The sequence below is a fragment of the Manacus candei genome, unplaced genomic scaffold (genome assembly GCF_025592945.1).
Source record: "Manacus candei isolate 608988 ecotype Guabito, Panama unplaced genomic scaffold, ASM2559294v1 h1tg000118l, whole genome shotgun sequence".
Classification (NCBI taxonomy): Eukaryota; Metazoa; Chordata; class Aves; order Passeriformes; family Pipridae; genus Manacus; species Manacus candei.
The window spans coordinates 16032-32582 of record NW_026138166.1 but is presented as its reverse complement, the minus strand read 5'-3'; the positions used below and the strand labels follow the sequence as shown (position 1 = coordinate 32582).

General features: G+C 56.3%; 1 protein-coding gene and 1 long non-coding RNA gene across 2 annotated transcripts in view; one reads left to right on the top strand and one right to left on the bottom strand.

Annotated features, from left to right (window-relative positions):
- PFAS (phosphoribosylformylglycinamidine synthase) overlaps positions 1-16551 on the bottom strand; it is a gene marked incomplete at its 5' end in the record, with an annotated part of 38266 nt that overhangs the window by 7287 nt on the left and 14428 nt on the right. Inside the window, 8 exons of the mRNA XM_051770237.1 lie at positions 6018-6132; positions 8858-8949; positions 9495-9705; positions 10404-10549; positions 10985-11110; positions 12358-12513; positions 14688-14771; positions 15860-16040. Of these exons, the coding sequence (XP_051626197.1) occupies positions 6018-6132; positions 8858-8949; positions 9495-9705; positions 10404-10549; positions 10985-11110; positions 12358-12513; positions 14688-14771; positions 15860-16040 (1111 nt within the window). The remainder of the gene's footprint in view (positions 1-6017; positions 6133-8857; positions 8950-9494; positions 9706-10403; positions 10550-10984; positions 11111-12357; positions 12514-14687; positions 14772-15859; positions 16041-16551) is intronic.
- Positions 8046-8612, top strand: LOC127461987 (uncharacterized). Its single transcript, XR_007900261.1, has 4 exons — positions 8046-8109; positions 8219-8291; positions 8390-8491; positions 8579-8612. It is a non-coding gene; the product is annotated as an uncharacterized LOC127461987 (long non-coding RNA).

Below are 16551 nucleotides of genomic sequence, written 5' to 3'. Positions count from 1 at the left end.
CCCAAAAAGAGGGACACCCCAAAACCCCAAAGCTGGGAGGGAAAGGAGGGGTCAGAAGGGGCCTCAAAAACAGGGGGGGACCCCAAAAATCCTGAGCCTGAAAGAGGGAAACCCCCAAAAAGTGGGAAATCCTAAAAAAACCCAGGAAATCCTAAAAGGAGGGACGCCTCAAAACCCCAAAGGTGGGGGGGGAAAGGGGGGTCAGGGGGCACCCCAAAACCAAGGGGGACCCCAAAAATCCTGACCCTGAAAGAGGGAAACCCCCAAAAAGTGGGAAATCCTAAAAAACCCCAGGAAACCCCAAAAAACCCAGGAAACCCCAAAAAGAGGGACACCCCAAAACCCCAAAGCTGGGGGGGGAAGGAGGGGTCAGGGGGGACCCCAAAAATCAGGGAGACCCCAAAAATCCTGACCCTGAAAGAGGGAAACCCCCAAAAAGTGGGAAACCCTAAAAAAACAGGAAATCCTAAAAAAAACCAGGAAACACCAAAAAGAGGGACACCCCAAAACCCCAAAGCTGGGGAGGGAAGGAGGGGTCAGGGGGGACCCCAAAAATCGGGGAGACCCCAAAAATCCTGACCCTGAGAGAGGGAAACCCCCAAAAAGTGGGAAATCCTAAAAAAATGGGAAATCCTAAAAGGAGGGACACCTCCAAACCCCAAAGGTGGGGGTTGCTGCCCAACCTGGGGGGGAAAGGAGGGGTCAGGGGCACCCCAAAAATGGGGGGGACCCCAAAAATCCTGACCCTGAAAGGGGGAAACCCCCAAAAAACCAGGAAATCCTAAAAAACCAGGAAATCCTAAAAAACCAGGAAATCCTAAAAGGAGGGACACCCCAAAACCCCAAAGCTGGGGGGGAAAGGAGGGGTCAGGGGGAACCCCAAAAATCGAGGGGACCCCAAAAATCCTGACCCTGAAAGAGGGAAACCCCCAAAAAAGTGGGAAATCCTAAAAAAATGGGAAATCCTAAAAAAAAACCCAGGAAGTCCCAAAAAACCCAGGAAACCCCAAAAAGAGGGACACCCCAAAACCCCAAAGGTGGGGGGGAAAGGAGGGGTCAGGGGCACCCCAAAAATGGGGGGGACCCCAAAAATCCTGAGCCTGAAAGAGGGAAACCCCCAAAAAGTGGGAAATCCTAAAAAAATGGGAAATCCTAAAAGGAGGGACACCCCCAAACCCCAAAGGTGGGGGCTGCTGCCCAACCTGGGGGGGACACGGGGGGTCAGGGGGGACCCAAAAACAGGGGGGACCCCAAAAATCCTGACCCTGAAAGAGGGAAACCCCCAAAAAGTGGGAAATCCTAAAAGACCAGGAAATCCTAAAAGGAGGGACACCCCCAAAACCCCAAAGGTGGGAGGGAAAGGAGGGGTCGGGGGGACCCCAAAAATCGAGGGGGACCCCAAAAATCCTGAGCCTGAGAGAGGGAAACCCCCAAAAAGTGGGAAATCCTAAAAAAACAGGAAATCCTAAAAAAACCCAGGAAACCCCAAAAAGAGGGACACCCCAAAACCCCAAAGCTGGGGGGGGAAAGGAGGGGTCAGGGGGGACCCCAAAAACAAGGGGGGACCCCAAAAATCCTGACCCTGAAAGAGGGAAACCCCCAAAAAGTGGGAAATCCTAAAAAAACCTGGGAAACCCCAAAAGGAGGGACACCCCCAAACCCCAAAGGTGGGGGGGGAAAGGGGGGCCAGGGGGGGCCCCAAAAACAGGGGGGACCCCAAAAATCCTGACCCTGAAAGGGGGAAACCCCCAAAAAGTGGGAAACCCCAAAAAACCCCAGGAAACCCCAAAAAAACCAGGAAACCCCAAAAAGAGGGACACCCCAAAACCCCAAAGCTGGGGAGGGAAGGAGGGGTCGGGGGGACCCCAAAAATCGAGGGGGACCCCAAAAATCCTGACCCTGAGAGAGGGAAGCCCCCAAAAAGTGGGAAATCCTAAAAAAAACCTGGGAAACCCCAAAAATCCCCACCCCTAAAAACCAGGGACATCCCAAACAGGGAGGGGGTTTTGGGGTTCAGGGGGGTGGGTTTGGGGTTTTGGGGGTCAGTTTGGGGGGTTTTTGGGGTTCAGGGGGTTGGGGTTTGGGGTTTTTAGGGTCAGTTTTGGGGTTTTTAGGGTTCAGGGGGTTGGGTTTTGGGGTTTTAGGGTCAGTTTTTTGGGGGGATTTGGTGGGTTTGGGGGTTCAGGGGTGGGGTTTGGGGTTTTTAGGGTTCAGGGGGTCAGTTTTGGGGTTCATAGGGTGGGGTTTTGGGGTTCAGGGGTGGGTTTGGGGTTTTGGGGGTCAGTTTGGGGGGTTTTGGGGTTCAGGGGGTTGGGTTTTGGGGTTTTAGGGTCAGTTTTTTGGGGGGATGTGGTGGGTTTTGGGGTTCAGGGGTGGGGTTTGGGGTTTTTAGGGTTCAGTTTTGGGGTTTTTAGGGTTCAGGGGGTCAGTTTTGGGGTTCATAGGGTGGGTTTTGGGGTTCAGGGGTGGGTTTTAGAGTTTAGGGGACAGTTTTGGGGTTTTTAGGGTTCAGGGATCAGTTTTTTGGGGGAATTTGGGGGTTTTTAGGGTTCAGTTTGGGGGTTTTTAGGGTTCAGGGGATCAGTTTTGGGGTTCATAGGGTGGGGTTTTGGGGTTCAGGGCTGGGGTTTGGGGTTTTTATGGTTCAGGGGGTCATTTTTAGGGTTCAGGGGTCAGTTTTTTGGGGGGATTTGGTGGTTTTTGGGGTTCAGGGGTGGGGTTTTGGGGGGGACTTGGGGGATTTTAGGGTTCATGGGGTGGGTTTGGGGGGTTCAGGGATCATATTTAGGGTTCAGGGGTCAGTTTTTTGGGGGGATTTTGGGGTTCAGGGGTCAGTTTTGGGGTTCAGGGGTCATTTTTGGGGTTGAGGGGCAGGTTTTGGGGTTTTTGGGGTGTGTTTTGGGGTCTCTCTCACCCTTGGCCGAGCCCAGCACGGTGGTTTTAAGGCTCAGTTTTGGGGTTTTGGGGTTCAGGGGGTCGTTTTTAGGGTTCAGGGGTCATTTTTGGGGAGATTTTGGGGTTCAGGGGTCATTTTTGGGGAGATTTTGGGGTTCAGGGGTCATTTTTGGGGTTCAGGGGTCAGTTTATTTGGGGGATTTGGTGAGTTTTGGGGTTCAGGGGCGGGTTTTTGGGGTTTTTAGGGTTCAGGGGTCAGTTTTTTGGGGGATTTGGTGTTTTTTGGGGTTGAGGGGCAGGTTTTGGGGGTTTTTGGGGTGTGTTTTGGGGTCTCTCTCCCCCTTGGCCGAGCCCAGCACGGCGGTTTTAAGGCTCAGGTTTGGGGTTTTGGGGGTTCAGGGGTTGGTTTTGGGGGATTTGGGGGTTCAGGGGGTCGTTTTTAGGGTTCAGGGGTCAGTTTATTTGGGGGATTTGGTGGGTTTTGGGGTTCATGGAGTCGGGTTTGGGGAATTTTGGGATTCAGGGGGTCATTTTTAGGGTTTAGGGGTCAGGTTTTGGGGAGATTTTGGGGTTCAGGGGTCATTTTTGGGGTTCAGGGGTCAGCTTATTTGGGGGATTTGGTGAGTTTTGGGGTTCAGGGGCGGGGTTTTTGGGATTTTTGGGGTTCAAGAGTCAGTTTTTGGGGGATTTGGTGGTTTTGGGGGTTCAGGGGTGGGTTTTGGGGGGTTTTAGGGTTCAGAGGATCGTTTTTAGGGTTTAGGGGACAGTTTTGGGGGGTTTTTAGGGTTCAGGGGTCAGTTTTTTGGGGGGATTTGGGGGTTTTTAGGGTTCAGTTTTGGGGTTTTTAGGGTTCAGGGGGTTGGGTTTTGGGGTTCATAGGGTGGGTTTTGGGGTTCAGGGGTGGGGTTTGGGGGGTTTTTAGGGTTCAGAGGATCGTTTTTAGGGTTTAGGGTTCAGTTTTGGGGTTTTTAGGGTTCAGGGGGTCAGTTTTGGGGTTCATAGGGTGGGGTTTTGGGGTTTAGAGGTGGGGTTTGGGGTTTTGGGGGTCAGTTTGGGGGGTTTTTGGGGTTCAGGGGGTTGGGTTTTGGGGTTTTAGGGTCAGTTTTTTGGGGGGATTTGGTGGGTTTGGGGGTTCAGGGGTGGGGTTTGGGGTTTTTAGGGTTCAGTTTTGGGGTTTTTAGGGTTCAGGGGGTCAGTTTTGGGGTTCATAGGGTGGGTTTTTGGGGTTTAGAGGTGGGGTTTGGGGTTTTGGGGGTCAGTTTGGGGGATTTTTGGGGTTCAGGGGGTTGGGTTTTGGGGTTTTAGGGTCAGTTTTTTGGGGGGATGTGGTGGGTTTTGGGGTTCAGGGGTCAGTTTTTGGGGTTTTTAGGGTTCAGTTTTGGGGGTTTTAGGGTTCAGGGGGTCAGTTTTGGGGTTCATAGGGTGGGGTTTTGGGGTTCAGGGGTGGGGTTTGGGGGTTTTGGGGGTTCAGGGGGTCAGTTTTTGGGGGGATTTTGGGGGTTTTCAGGGTTCAGGGGGTTGTTTTTAGGGTTCCTAGGGTGGGGTTTGGGGGTTCAGGGGTGGGGTTTGGGGTTTTCAGGGTTCAGGGGGTCGTTTTTAGGGTTCATGGGGTAGGTTTTGGGGGTTTTTAGGGTTCAAGGGTCAGTTTTTTGGGGGGATTTGGTGTTTTTTGGGGTTGAGGGGCAGGTTTTGGGGTTTTTGGGGTGTGCTTTGGGGTCTCTCTCACCCTTGGCCGAGCCCAGCACGGCGGTTTTAAGGCTCAGTTTTGGGGTTTTGGGGTTCAGGGGTCGGGTTTTGGGGGATTTGGGGTATTTTAGGGTTCAGGGGCAGGTTTTGGGGTTGAGGGGCAGGATTTGGGGGTTTTTGGGGTCTCTCTCCCCCTTGGCCAAGCCCAGCACGGCGGTTTTAAGGCTCAGGTTTGGGGTTTTGGGGTTCAGGGGTCAGTTTTTGGGGGGGATTTGGTGTTTTTTAGGGTTCAGGGGCAGGTTTTGGGGGTTTTTGGGGTCTCTCTCCCCCTTGACCGAGCCCAGCACGTCAGTTTTAAAGCTCAGTTTTGGGGTTTTTGGGGGTTCAGGGGGTCGTTTTTAGGGTTCAGGGTCAGTTTATTTGGGGGATTTGGTGGGTTTTGGCGTTCATGGAGTCGGGTTTGGGGAATTTTGGGGTTCAGGGGGTCGTTTTTAGGGTTTAGGGGTCAGGTTTTGGGGAGATTTTGGGGCTCAGGGGTCAGTTTTGGGGTTCAGGGGTCAGGTTTTTTGGGGGGATTTGGTGGTTTTTGGGGTTCAGGGGGTCGGGTTTAGGGTTCATGGAGTTGGGTTTGGGGAATTTTGGGGTTCAGGGGGTCGTTTTTAGGGTTTAGGGCTCAGGTTCTGGGGAGATTTTGGGGCTCAGGGGTCAGTTTTGGGGTTCAGGGGCAGGTTTTTGGGGTTCAGGGGCAGGTTTGGGGGGTTTTGGGGGGTTTTTGGGGTCTCTCTCCCCCTTGGCCGAGCCCAGCACGGCGGTTTTAAGGCTCAGTTTTGGGGTTTTGGGGTTCAGGGGTCAGGTTTTGGGGGTATTTTGGGGTTCAGGGGTCATTTCTGGGGCTCAGGGGTGGGTTTTGGGGTTTTTTGGGATGTATTTTGTGGGTTTTGGGGTGTGTTTTGGGGTCTCTCACCCTTGGCCGAGCTCAGCATGGCGGTTTTAAAGCTCAGGTTTGGGGTTTTTGGGGTTCAGGGGTCAGGTTTTTTTGGGGATTTGGTGGTTTTTGGGGTTGAGGGGCAGGTTTTGGGGTGTGTTTTGGGGTCTCTCTCACCCTTGGTCGAGCCCAGCACGGTGGTTTTAAGGCTCAGTTTTGGGGTTTTGGGGGTTCAGGGATCAGGTTTTTGGGGGGATTTGGGGTATTTTAGGGTTCAGGGGCAGGTTTTGGGGGTTGAGGGGCAGGTTTTGGGGTTTTTTGGGGTGTGTTTTGGGGTCTCTCACCCTTGGCCGAGCCCAGCACGGCGGTTTTAAGGCTCAGGTTTGGGGTTTTGGGGGTTCAGGGGTCGGTTTTGGGGGGATTTTGAGGTTCAAGGGTCAGTTTTTTGGGGGGATTTGGTGTTTTTTGGGGTTGAGGGGCAGGTTTTGGGGTGGGTTTTGAGGTCTCTCACCCTTGGCAGAGCCCAGCACGTCGCCGTAGCTGAACCCCCCCACGAAGACGAGACCCCGGAACCCGTCCAGGGTCAGGGAGCCCGAGCAGAGATCCTGGGTGGTCACATCCCACACCTGGGGGGCAACAACGGGCACAAATCACCCCAAAAACAACCCCAAAAACCCCTGGGTGGTCACATCCCACACCTGGGGGGACACAGAAAGGAGAAACCCCAAAAAAACCACCCCAAAACCCCCTGGGTGGTCACAGCCCACACCTGGGGGGCAACAACGGGCACAAATCATCCCAAAACCACCCCAAACCCACCCCAAAAACCCCTGGGGGGTCACATCCCACACCTGGGGGGCAACAAGGGTCAGAAACCCCCCAAAAAAACCCCCAAAAACCTCAAAACCCACCCCAAAAAACTGGGGGGGCACAGAAATGAGAAACCTCAAAAAAAACCCCCAAAACCCAACCCCAAACACCCCAAAACCCACCCAAATTCGACCCCGAAAACCTACCCCAAATCCACCCCATATCCACCCAAAACCTTCAAAACCCACCCCAAAAACCCACCCCAAAAATCTAGGGGGACATGGAAATGAGAAACCCCAAAAAAACCCCAAAAACCCAACCCCAAACCCTCCCAAAATCCACCCCAAAACCACCCCAAACCTACCCCAAAAGCCTGGGGGGGGCACTGAAATGAGAAACCCCAAAAAAAGCCCCAAAAACCAACCCCTAAAACACCCCAAAAACCCCTCAAAACCCACCCAAAAAACCAACCTCCAAACCCACCCCAAAATCCACCCCAAACCCACCCTAAAAACCAACCCCAAACCCCTGGGGGGTCACAGCCCACACCTGGGGGGCAACGAGGGTCAGAAACCCCCAAAAACCCACCCCAAACCCACCCCAAAAACCCCTGGGGGGTCACATCCCACACCTGGGGGGCAACAAGGGTCAGAAATCACCCCAAAAACACCCTAAAAACCAACCCCAAACCCCTGGGTGGTCACAGCCCACACCTGGGGGGCAACAAGGGGCACAAACCACCCCCAAAACAACCCCAAAAACACCCCAAAACCACCCCAAACCCACCCCAAAACCCCCTGGGGGGTCACATCCCACACCTGGGGGGCAAAAAGGGGCACAAATCATCCCAAAAAAACCCCAAACCCACCCCAAAACCCCCTGGGGGGTCACATCCCACACCTGGGGGGCAACAACGGGCACAAATCACCCCAAAAACCACCCTAAAAACCAACCCCAAACTCCTGGGGGGTCACATCCCACACCTGGGGGGCAACAAGGGTCAGAAACCCCCAAAAAACCACCCCAAACCCACCCCAAACCCCCTGGGTGGTCACATCCCACACCTGGGGGGCAACAAGGGTCAGAAACCCCCAAAAACCCACCCCAAAAACACCCCAAACCCACCCCAAAAACCCCTGGGTGGTCACATCCCACACCTGGGGGGCAACAAGGGGCAGAAATCACCCCAAAAAAACCCCAAAAAACCTCAAAACCCACCCCAAAAACCTGGGGGGGCACAGAAATGAGAAACCCCAAAAAATCCCAAATATTTTGGGGCCCAAGGTGTGTTTTGGGGTCCCAGAAGGGTTATTTTGGGGTCCCAGGTGTGTTTTGGGGTCCCTGAGGGGCAGTTTTGGGGTACCAGATGTGTTTTGGTGTCCCAGGGGCAGTTTTGGGGTCCCAGGTGTGGTTTGGGGTCCCTCAGGGGTTATTTGGGGTCCCAGGTGTGTTTTGGGGTCCCAGGTGTGTTTTTGGGGTCCCAAGAGGTATTTTGGGGTCCCAGGTGTGTTTTGGGGTCCCAGAGGGGCAGTTTTGGGGTCCCAGGGGCTGTTTTGGGGTCCCAGAGGGGTTATTTTGGGGGTCCCAGGTGTGTTTTGGGGTCTATGAGGGGATATTTTGGGGTCCCAGATGTGTTTTGGGGTCCCAGGGGCAGTTTTGGGGTCACACAGGAGTTATTTTGGGGTCCCAGGGGCAGTTTTGGGGTCCCAGGTGTGTTTTTGGGGTCCCAGGGGCAGTTTTGGGGTCCCAGGTGTGTTTTGGGGTCCCTGAGGGGTTATTTTGGGGTCCCAGGTGTGTTCTGGGGTCCCACCTGGAAGCCGGCCATGACAAATGCCCCAGGGGGTATTTTGGGGTCACACAGGGGTTATTTTGGGGTCCCAGATGTGTTTTGGGGTCTATGAGGGGTTATTTTGGGGTCCCAGGTGTGTTTTGGGGTCCCTGAGGGGCAGTTTTGGGGTCCCAGGTGTGTTTTGGGGTCCCACCTGGAAGCCAGCCATGGCGAAGGCCCCAGGAGTTATTTTGGGGTCCCTGAGGCAGTTTTGGGGTCCCAGGTGTGTTTTTGGGGTCCCTGAGGCAGTTTTGGGGTCCCAGGTGTGTTTTGGGGTCCCTGAGGGGCAGTTTTGGGGTCCCAGGTGTGTTTTGGGGTCCCTGAGGGGTTATTTTGGGGTCCCAGGTGTGTTTTGGGGTCCCACCTGGAAGCCGGCCATGGCGAAGGCCCCAGGGGTTATTTTGGGGTCCCAGGTGTGTTTGGGGGTCCCTGAGGGGTTATTTTGGGGTCCCAGGTGTGTTTTGGGGTCCCAGGTGTGTTTTGGGGTCCCTGAGGGGCAGTTTTGGGGTCCCAGGTGTGTTTTGGGGTCCCAGGTGTGTTTTGGGGTCCCAGAGGGGCAGTTTTGGGGTCCCAGGTGTGTTTTGGGGTCCCACCTGGAAGCTGGCCATGGCGAAGGCCCCAGGAGTTATTTTGGGGTCACACAGGGGTAATTCTGGGGTCCCTGAGGGGCAGTTTTGGGGTCCCAGGGGCTGGTTTGGGGTTTGGGGTCCCACCTGGAAGCCAGCCATGGCGAAGGCCGCGGCCATCTCGCGGTCCCCGTTGCTGCCCTCCTCCCTCAGCACGGCCACACGCGGGGGCCCGGCAGCTCTGGGGGGCAGGGGGGGCACCCCAAAATCACACAGAGACCCCCCAACATCCCACAGACCCCACAAAATCCTACAGACCCCCCCAATGTCCCCAATGTCCCCCCAATGTCCCCCCCAATCCCCCCCCAATGTCCCCAATGTCCCCAATGTCCCCCCAATGTCCCCCCAATCCCCCCCAATGTCCCCCCAATGTCCCCAATGTCCCCAATGTCCCCCCAATGTCCCCCCAATCCCCCCCAATGTCCCCCCAATGTCCCCCCAATGTCCCCCCAATGTCCCCCCAATGTCCCCCCAATCCCCCCCAATGTCCCCCCAATGTCCCCAATGTCCCCCAATGTCCCCCCAATGTCCCCCCCAATCCCCCCCAATGTCCCCCCAATGTCCCCAATGTCCCCCCAATGTCCCCCCAATCCCCCCCAATGTCCCCCCCAATGTCCCCAATGTCCCCCAATGTCCCCCCAATGTCCCCCCAATGTCCCCCCAATGTCCCCCCAATCCCCCCCAAATCCCCCCCAAATCCCCCCCAGCCCCCCCCGTGTCCCACCCATGTGCCGCAGCAGGGGGGGCTCCTCGCCGGGGTCAAAGGTCAGCTGGTAGGAGGGTCCCCATCTCTGGGCCAGGTCCTGCTCCTCCTGGGCCACCAGCTCGGGGTCGGCCTGGAGCCGCTCCAGGGAGAAGCTCGTGGCCTCCCACACCCCCCGCAGCTGGCCCACGGGCTCCTGGACCACCACAGAGCCACCCACGGCCACCAACACCTGGGGGGACACCGGGGGGACAATCAGGGGCAGGGACAGTGGCCCACGGGCTCCTGGACCACCAGAGTGCCACCCATGGCCACCAACACCTGGGGGGACACCGGGGGCACACTCAGGGACAGGGACAGTGGCCCACGGGCTCCTGGACCACCAGAGTGCCACCCACGGCCACCAACACCTGGGGGGACACCGGGGGGACAGTGAGGGGCAGGGACAGTGGCCCACGGGCTCCTGGACCACCCATGGCCACCAACACCTGGGGGGACACCAGGGGACACTCAGGGACAGGGACAGTGGCCCACGGGCTCCTGGACCACCACGGAGCCACCCATGGCCACCAACACCTGGGGGGACACTGGGGGAACACTCAGGGCCATGGGGACACAGGGCCAGGGCCAGTGGCCTCCCACACCCCCTGAGGGGTCCCATGGCCTCCTGGACCACCAGAGTGCCACCCATGGCCACTGTCACTCCTCCGTGTCCCCCCCATGTTCCTGTCCCCCCCCCATGTCATGTCCCCATGTCCCCCCCATGTGTCCCCATGTCCCCCCCATGTCCCCCCCATGTCCCCATGTCCCCCCCCATGTCCCTGTCCCCCCCCATGTCCCCCCCATGTCCCCCCCATGTCCCCCCCCCATGTCCCCGTGTCCCCCCATGCCCCTGTCCCCCCCCCGCCGCCCCCCCCCATGCCCCCTCACCGTGGCCTGGGGTCCGTAGGGGCCGCTGTGGCCGATGGGGACGGAGGTGACCCCCACGTCCCGGAACCGCCGCGACACCGGGACGGCCGAGCCACAGGGGACCTCCAGGAGCAACCCCGGCTCCTCAGAGAACAGCAGGGACAGGGCTGGGGACAGGGGGGACATCATTGGGGACATCATTGGGGACATTGGGGGGACATTGGGGGGACATTGGGGACATCATTGGGGACATTGGGGGGACATTGGGGACATCATTGGGGACATCATTGGGGACATTGGGGGGACATTAGGGGGACATTGGGGACATCATTGGGGACATTGGGGACATTGGGGGGACATTGGGGGACATTGGGGACATTGGGGGGACATTGGGGGGACATTGGGGGGACATTGGGGGACATTGGGGACATTGGGGACATTGGGGGACATTGGGGGGACACTGGGGACATTGGGGGACATTGGGGGGACATTGGGGGACATTGGGGACATTGGGGACATTGGGGACATTGGGGGGACATTGGGGACATTGGGGACATTGGGGACATTGGGGGGACACTGGGGACACGTTGGGGGTCACTCACTGGTGACCCCGGGCGGGGGCTCCGGGAGGTCGACGTTGATCCCACAGTTCCCAGCAAAGGCCATTTCCAGGAGGCAGCCCAGGAACCCCCCGTCACTGATGTCGTGTCCCGCTGTCACCACCCGCTCTGGGGACCCCAAATGTCACCTCGGGGTCACCAGGGGTCACCTCGGGGTCCCCAAAATCCCCCAACACCCCAAAACCCCCCAAAACCCCACCCAGGACACCCCAAAATTCCCCCGTCACTGATGTCGTGTCCTGCTGTCACCACCCGCTCTGGGGACACCAAATGTCACCTCAATGTCACCAAATGTCACCTCGGGGTCACCAGGGGTCACCTCGGGGTCCCCAAAACCCCCCAACACCCCAAAACTCTTCCCAAACCCCCTTAAATCCCCCAAATCCCCCTCAAATCCCCCCAAATCCCTCCCAAATCCGCCTTAAACCTCCTCAAATCCCCCCAAATCCCCCTCAAAGCACCTCAAACCGTCCCCAGAGCCCCCCAAAACCCCCTCAATCCTCCCCAAAGCCCCCCAAAATCCCTCCAAACCTCCCAAAATCCCCCAACCCCCCCCAAATCCCCCCAGCCCACCCTGGAGCAGCTCCTGGGTGAGGTTAAAGGTGGTCTCGAGGGTCCCATATCCCAAAATTCCCTCCCAAAACCTCCCCAAATCCCCCTCAAATCCCCCAAAATCCCCCCTAAACCTCCCCAAAATTCTCCCAAATCCCCCCTAAACCTCCTCAAATCCCCCAAAATCCCCCTCAAAGCACTTCAAACCGTCCCCAGACCCCCCCAAAACCCCCTCAATACTCCCCAAAGCCCCCCAAAATCCCTTCAAACCTCCCAAAATCCCCCCAACCCCCCCCCTACTCCCCCCAGCCCACCCTGGAGCAGCTCCTGGGTGAAGTTGAAGGTGGTCTTGAGGGTCCCATATCCCAAAATTGCCCTCCAAACCTCCCCAAATCCCCCTCAAATCCCCCAAAATCCCCCCTAAACCTCCCCAAAATTCTCCCAAATCCCCCCTAAACCTCCTCAAATCCCCCAAAATCCCCCTCAAAGCACCTCAAACTGTCTCGAGGATCCCATATCCCAAAATTCCCCCCAAATTCCCCCCAAATCACCCTTGAGCAGCTCCTGGGTGAGGTTGAAGGTGGTCTAGAGGGTCCCATATCCCAAAATTCCCCCCAAATCCCCCCAAATCCCACCCTTGAGCAGCTCCTGGGTGAGGTTGAAGGTGGTCTCGAGGGTCCCATATCCCAAAATTCCCCCCAAATCCTCCCCAAATCACCCTTGAGCAGCTCCTGGGTGAGGTTGAAGGTGGTCTAGAGGGTCCCATATCCCAAAATTCCCCCCAAATTCCCCCCAAATCCCACCCTTGAGCAGCTCCTGGGTGAGGTTGAAGGCGGCCTCGAGGGTCCGGGGCTGGTCCAGGTCGGGGGGTTCGTCGCCCACCTGGGCAAAGACCTGGGCAAGGGCTGAGCCCCCCAAACGGTGCCGGCCTGGGTTCAGCTGCACCCACAGCAGGGCCCCTGGAAACAACCCCAAATTCATCAGAAACGGCCCCAAAAATATCCCCACCGGGTCCCTGGAAACAACCCCAAATCCGTCAGGAATTACCCCAAAATAGGCCCAAAACACAGCAGGGCCCCTGAAAACAACCCCAAATCCATCAGGAATTACCCCAAAATAGGCCCCAAACACAGCAGGGCCCCTGGAAACAACCCCAAATCTGTCAGGAATTACCCCAAAATAGGCCCCAAACACAGCAGGGCCCCTGGAAACAACCCCAAATCCAAACAACCCCAAATCCGTCAGGAATTACCCCAAAAATATCCCCACCCACAGCAGGGCCCCTGAAAACAACCCCAAATTCATCAGAAACAGCCCCAAAATGGCCCTGATATGGCCTTAAAATGGTCTCGAAATGCCCCTAAAATGGCCCTAAGAAGGCCCCAAAATGCCCCTAAAATGGCCCCAAAAATGGCCCCAAAAAAGGCCCCCAAATGTCCCTAAAAGGCCTCTAAATGGCCCTAAAAAGGGGCCAAAATACCTTTAAAATGGCCCTAAATGGACCCTAAAATGGCCCCAAAATGGCTCTAAAATGGCCTCAAAATGGCCCTAAAAAGGCCCTAAAATGGCCCCAAAATGGCCCTAAAAAGGCCCTGAAATGGCCCTGAAATGGCTCTAAAATGGTCCCAAAATGGCCCTAAAATGGCCTCAAAATGTCTCTAAAATGGTCTCAAAATGGCCCTAAAATGACCTCAAAATGTTCCTAAAATGGCCCTAAAATGACCTCAAAATGGTCCTAAAATGGCCTCAAAATGTCTCTAAAATGGCCTCCAAATGGCCCTAAAATGCCCCCTAGATGGTCCTAAAAAGGCCCCAAAATGTCCCTAAAATGGCCCTAAAATGACCTCAAAATGGCCCTAAAATGCCCCCAAAATGGCCCTAAAAAGGGGCCAAAATACCCTTAAAATGGTCCTAAATGGCCCTAAAATGGCCTTAAAATAGCCCTAAAATGGACTGAAAATACCCTTAAAGTGCCACTAAAATGACCTCAAAATGCCCCTTAAATGGCCCTAAAATGTGTCCTAAATGGTCCTAAAATGGCCCTAAAAAGGTCCTAAAATGGCCCCTAAAAAGGGGACAAAATACCCTTAAAATAGCCCTAAAATGGCCCTTAAATGGCCCAAAATGGCCTTAAAAAAGGGCCCAAAATGGCCCTAAAAAGGCCCCAAATGGCCCCAAAATGGCTCTAAAATGTCTCCAAAATGGCCCTAAAAAGGCCCTAAATGGCCCTAAAATGGCCCCAAAATGGCTCTAAAAAGGCCCTAAAATGGCACTAGAAAGCCCCCAAAATGGCCCTAAACAGACCTAAAATGGCCCCAAAATGGCCCTAAAAAGGCCCTGAAATGACTCTAAAATGGTCCTAAAATGGCCCTAAAATGGCCTTAAAATGGTCCCAAAATGGCCCTAAAATGGTCTCAAAATGTCTCTAAAATGGCCTCAAAATGGCCCTAAAATGGCCCCAAAATGGCTCTAAAATGGCCTCAAAATGGCCCTAAAAAGGCCCTAAAATGGCGCTAAAAAGCCCCTAAAATGGCCCTAAACGGATCTTAAATGGCCCCAAAATGGTTCTAAAATGGTCCTAAAATGGCCTTAAGATGCCCCCAAAATGGCCCTAAAATGGCCTCAAAATGTCTCTAAAATGGCCTCCAAATGGCCCTAAAATGCCCCCTAGATGGTCCTAAAAAGGCCCCAAAATGTCCCTAAAATGGCCCTAAAATGACCTCAAAATGGTCCTAAAGTGCCCCGAAAATGGCCCCTAAAAAGGGGCCAAAATACCCTTAAAATGGCCCTAAATGGCCCTAAAATGGCCTTAAAATAGCCCTAAAATTGACTGAAAATACCCTTAAAATGCCACTAAAATGACCTCAAAATGCCCCTTAAATGGCCCTAAAATGTGTCCTAAATGGTCCTAAAATGGCCCTAAAAAGGTCCTAAAATGGTCCCTAAAAAGGGGCCAAAATACCCTTAAAATAGCCCTAAAATGGCCCTTAAATGGCCCAAAATGGCCTTAAAAGGGCCCAAAATGGCCCTAAAATGGCCCCAAAATGTCCCTAAAATGGCCCCAAAATGTCCCCAGGTCCTCCCAAAGTGTCCCCAGAGTGTCCCCAGGTGTCCCCAGGTGTCCCAGCCCCACCTTTGCCGTCGGGACACTTGAGGTCGGGGGTGACGGTGGCGGTGACGTCGGGACACACCGCGTAGGCCGAGACCACCAGGGCACCTGGGGGGACATGGGGGGACATGGGGGGGACAGGGGGGGTCACAGGGGTCCTACATGTCCCCCCAGTGCCACCTGTGACCCTCCTGTGTGCCCCCAATGTCCCCAATCCCCCCAATGTCCCCAATGTCCCCCCAATGTCCCCCCAATGTCCCCAATGTCCCCAATGTCCCCCAATGTCCCCAATGTCCCCCCAATGTCCCCAATGTCCCCCCCAATCCCCCCAATGTCCCCCCAATGTCCCCAATGTCCCCCAATGTCCCCCCAATGTCCCCAATGTCCCCCCCAATCCCCCCAATGTCCCCCTAATCCCCCCCAATATCCCCCCAATGTCCCCCCAATGTCCCCCCCAATCCCCCCAATGTCCCCCCAATGTCCCCAATCCCCCCAATGTCCCCCCCAATCCCCCCAATGTCCCTCCAATCCCCCTCAATGTCCCCACTGTCCCCAATGTCCCCCCCAATGTCCCCCCACTGTCCCCAATGTCCCCCCAATGTCCCCAATGTCCCCCCAATGTCCCCCCACTGTCCCCAATGTCCCCAATGTCCCCAATGTCCCCCCAATGTCCCCCCAATGTCCCCCAATGTCCCCCCAATGTCCCCAATGTCCCCCCAATGTCCCCCAATGTCCCCCCAATGTCCCCAATGTCCCCCCAATGTCCCCCCAATGTCCCCAATGTCCCCCCAATGTCCCCCCAATGTCCCCCCAATGTCCCCCCAATGTCCCCCCACTGTCCCCAATGTCCCCCCAATGTCCCCAATGTCCCCCAATGTCCCCCAATGTCCCCAATGTCCCCCCAATGTCCCCTCAATGTCCCCAATGTCCCCAATCCCCCCCAATGTCCCCCCAATGTCCCCAATGTCCCCCCAATGTCCCCAATGTCCCCCAATGTCCCCCCAATGTCCCCAATGTCCCCCCAATATCCCCAATGTCCCCCCAATGTCCCCAATCCCCCCAATGTCCCCCAATGTCCCCAATGTCCCCCCCAATCCCCCCAATGTCCCCCTAATCCCCCCCAATATCCCCAATGTCCCCAATCCCCCCAATGTCCCCCTAATCCCCCCCAATATCCCCAATGTCCCCTGTCCCACCGGGTGCCAGCACGGTCTCTGTCCCCACTCTGGCCGCCATGCTCAGCGAGTCCTTGCCCCCGTCGATGGCCACCCCCAGGGCGTGCAGGGCCACCACCAGCGCGTCACAGGCGGCCACCAGGGCCCCGCCCTCGGGGCCCACCTTGGACCCCCACATCCAGTTCCCAGAGCACTTCACATCCTGGGGGGACATTGGGGACATTGGGGGACATTGGGGGGACATTGGGGACATTGGGGGGACATTGGGGACATTGGGGACATTGGGGGGACATTGGGGACATTGGGGACATTGGGGGACATTGGGGGGACATTGGGGACATTGGGGGGACACTGGGGGGACACTGGGGACATTGGGGACATTGGGGGGACATTGGGGACATTGGGGACATTGGGGACATTGGGGGACATTGGGGGGACATTGGGGACATTGGGGACATTGGGGGGACATTGGGGGGACATTGGGGACATTGGGGACATTGGGGGGACATTGGGGACATTGGGGACATTGGGGGGACATTGGGGGACATTGGGGACACAGGGACAGGGGGGATATTGGGGACAGGGGGACAGGGACGGGGGACAGGGACAGGGGGACATTGGGGACAGGGACACAGGGGGACATTGGGGACAGGGACAGGGACAGGGACAGGGGGACAGGGGGACAGGGACAGGGGGATCCCGGCAGCGAAGGG